A 2500-nucleotide genomic window follows, 5' to 3' on the forward strand; every position below is an offset into this window, starting at 1 on the left:
TCACTGTAAATGTTTTTTAGAACCAAGGCCATTGCCAATGTGAAATAAGAAGCAGCATTGGCTAAAATGCAGTTCTGTGGTTTAGGACAAATACAATACTGTTTCATGACTAAAAATACATTTTCACAGAAAATTACATCCCCAAACATTTTTGCAAATATCATGTGTATATACGGAGAAGAACAACAGACACTTTTACGGTTAAGTCTTAAAGAATGAAAATTGTCAAGTTTTTCATCTTGCTTTCCTTTTAGATATAGTATGATAGATAATGATTCCTAGATGCTGACCCTCTGTTACCCCTGAAAAAGGCAGGAGCTGCTTCCAAAGGATGGCCAGCTGGCCCTCTTGTGATCTACCGAGGAACTGCAAGCCACCTTTCCATACGAACGAGGCAGAGTTATGTTCCCTGGTAAGAGTCTTCACGTATACATCTTACAGCTGTTTATAATGAATTAGAGATTGGGGTGGTTTTGGCTTGTGTTCTGGCATGCACACTTATGCATTATCTTAAAACCACTTCCTGTGTGACATCATATTAATGGTTTGCCCTTAAGTCCTTCATACAATGGACTAGAAAGTTGATTCCAAAGATCTATTTGTATGAAAGCTCTGAAAGTACTTGACAATGTTCAACCAAACATTAGTTAAGAACATAATCTAACTTCTAAAACCATTTAACACATTCACAGATAGTTATACTGAAGATCGATCTATATTACACACCAAAAGTAGTTAAAAGCATAAAAAATATAAATGCACACACATGTGTACAAACTCATTTTCTTTACATAATGCACTTGTCCTAACTCAGTCTATTAAGTTACCAGTCCAGCTTCATGTCTACTTTACTCCACATGTATTTTCCTCCTCTTTTTAGGAACATCTTCTCATCAAATCCACTGAATTTTATAGCTGCTTCTACGCCAACATCTAGGATAGACTTGGAAGGCTCTTTCCGCCCATTTCTACAGTTTAGAAAACGCATCTGCAACGTCAATTGATAAGACATTAGAAATGCAATTTGTAAAAGCTTATATTTTTCTACAGAATTAAACAAGTTGCACTGCAATCTCTTAAAAGCCTATGTAATGCGTGAACAGTTGCCCTGTAGTCCTTAGAAGGCTCAGAAGCTCACAGACACATTGACATATCTCAGCAGGAACAAAACCATAGCATAATTCCTGAAGGTTAAACATTTGCTCTTCAGTTACATGTAAACTAAGTAGGGTCTTTGAAACTCAACTGTCAGGACAATTTCTATAGTTTTAAATTAAAGAGAAAGAGCAAGGATGTCCTGCAAAGATACACATCTACACTTTAAGATTCAGGATGCAGTGATTATACAAGCAACCTGATGGCACCCTCTCCTTGGGTCATACTTATATTCAAGTTTTCAGTAAGTTTGATGGAAAAAAATTACATCTATTCCTTGTACTACATGGTAAAATTTTATCACTGCCGTATACATACATATATTAACATACAAATACCAACTATCAAAGACTTACATATTCATCCAGAATGAGGTACGAATCCCTCATCTGTAATCGATAAAAGAAAAAATGAATTAATGTGCAAACCAAAATTCCATTCTAATGAAAAATCAAGGACAAAACAACTATTCATTCAAAATCTGATCCAAATCTTTGAAACAGGTAGTGTCTTACCACTATTTCAGTGAGCTTGGATCAAATTTATAGAAATAAACAATGGGATTACTAGCATGACTTAATGCATGAATAAACCAGTAATTCTTGGAATATGGCCTCTCAAGTCTCTAACTGAAATGTGGGTGCCTTACTGGATGAAGGTGTTTTAAATAATATCCATGTTTTCTATTAACTTCTACACCAGCAGAACTTACACTGTTTTGCATACTGGAATGATTATGTAATTTCCCAAACAAATGACATCACGTGACCATGTAAGCTGGGGTGTTCATTATCACCCCAGCAGCCAAAGATGTTCTCCCAGCTCAAAGGTAATCTCCCAGCTCAAAAAGCTCTCAGGTCTGCACCAAGAAATAGGCCAACAACTGAGGCAAATATATCTTTGCTCAGCTAACTGGGCATCTCCTAAATGATCCTCCCTAAAATTCTCTGAGTAGCGGGAGCTTGCTGCTGTGTAGAATCAGAAATCTATTTGATCAGTTTGGTGACCATCTTTCACACAGGTTTAACAGAAATCAGAAACACGTTTTCTAGAACCAAACCTATTGAGCAAAGTCTGCTCTTTTTTTGTAGGACTTCTTACGTGGAAAAAAATGTAAGAGAACAGTTCTGGGTTCTCTTCTAAACACCTTCTCTGAGGAGTACTTTTTTCCACCAAATGCCATAAACACTAGACTGCACAGTCCCACTTCTACGTCATAAATAGTAAAGGCAACCCAGACTGCTCACTTGAGCTCTCTATACATTAAGATGTAAACTATAAATGGAGAGTCTTAATCTCTCCATTGGGAGAGGAACAGGAATGCAAGATGGGAGGTTTAGGGCAT

At 36.8% G+C, this 2500-nt stretch overlaps 1 protein-coding gene across 1 annotated transcript in view; it reads right to left on the reverse strand.

Annotated features, from left to right (window-relative positions):
- Positions 1-823: 823 nt before the first annotated feature.
- RSAD2 (radical S-adenosyl methionine domain containing 2) overlaps positions 824-2500 on the reverse strand; it is a gene marked incomplete at its 5' end in the record, with an annotated part of 5372 nt that continues 3695 nt past the window's right edge. The window contains 2 exons of the mRNA XM_010135572.1: positions 824-988; positions 1512-1544. Coding sequence (XP_010133874.1) covers positions 824-988; positions 1512-1544 — 198 coding nt within the window. The remainder of the gene's footprint in view (positions 989-1511; positions 1545-2500) is intronic.

This window comes from Buceros rhinoceros, unplaced genomic scaffold (genome assembly GCF_000710305.1).
Source record: "Buceros rhinoceros silvestris isolate BGI_N320 unplaced genomic scaffold, ASM71030v1 scaffold21534, whole genome shotgun sequence".
In the NCBI taxonomy this organism is placed as follows: domain Eukaryota; kingdom Metazoa; phylum Chordata; class Aves; order Bucerotiformes; family Bucerotidae; genus Buceros; species Buceros rhinoceros.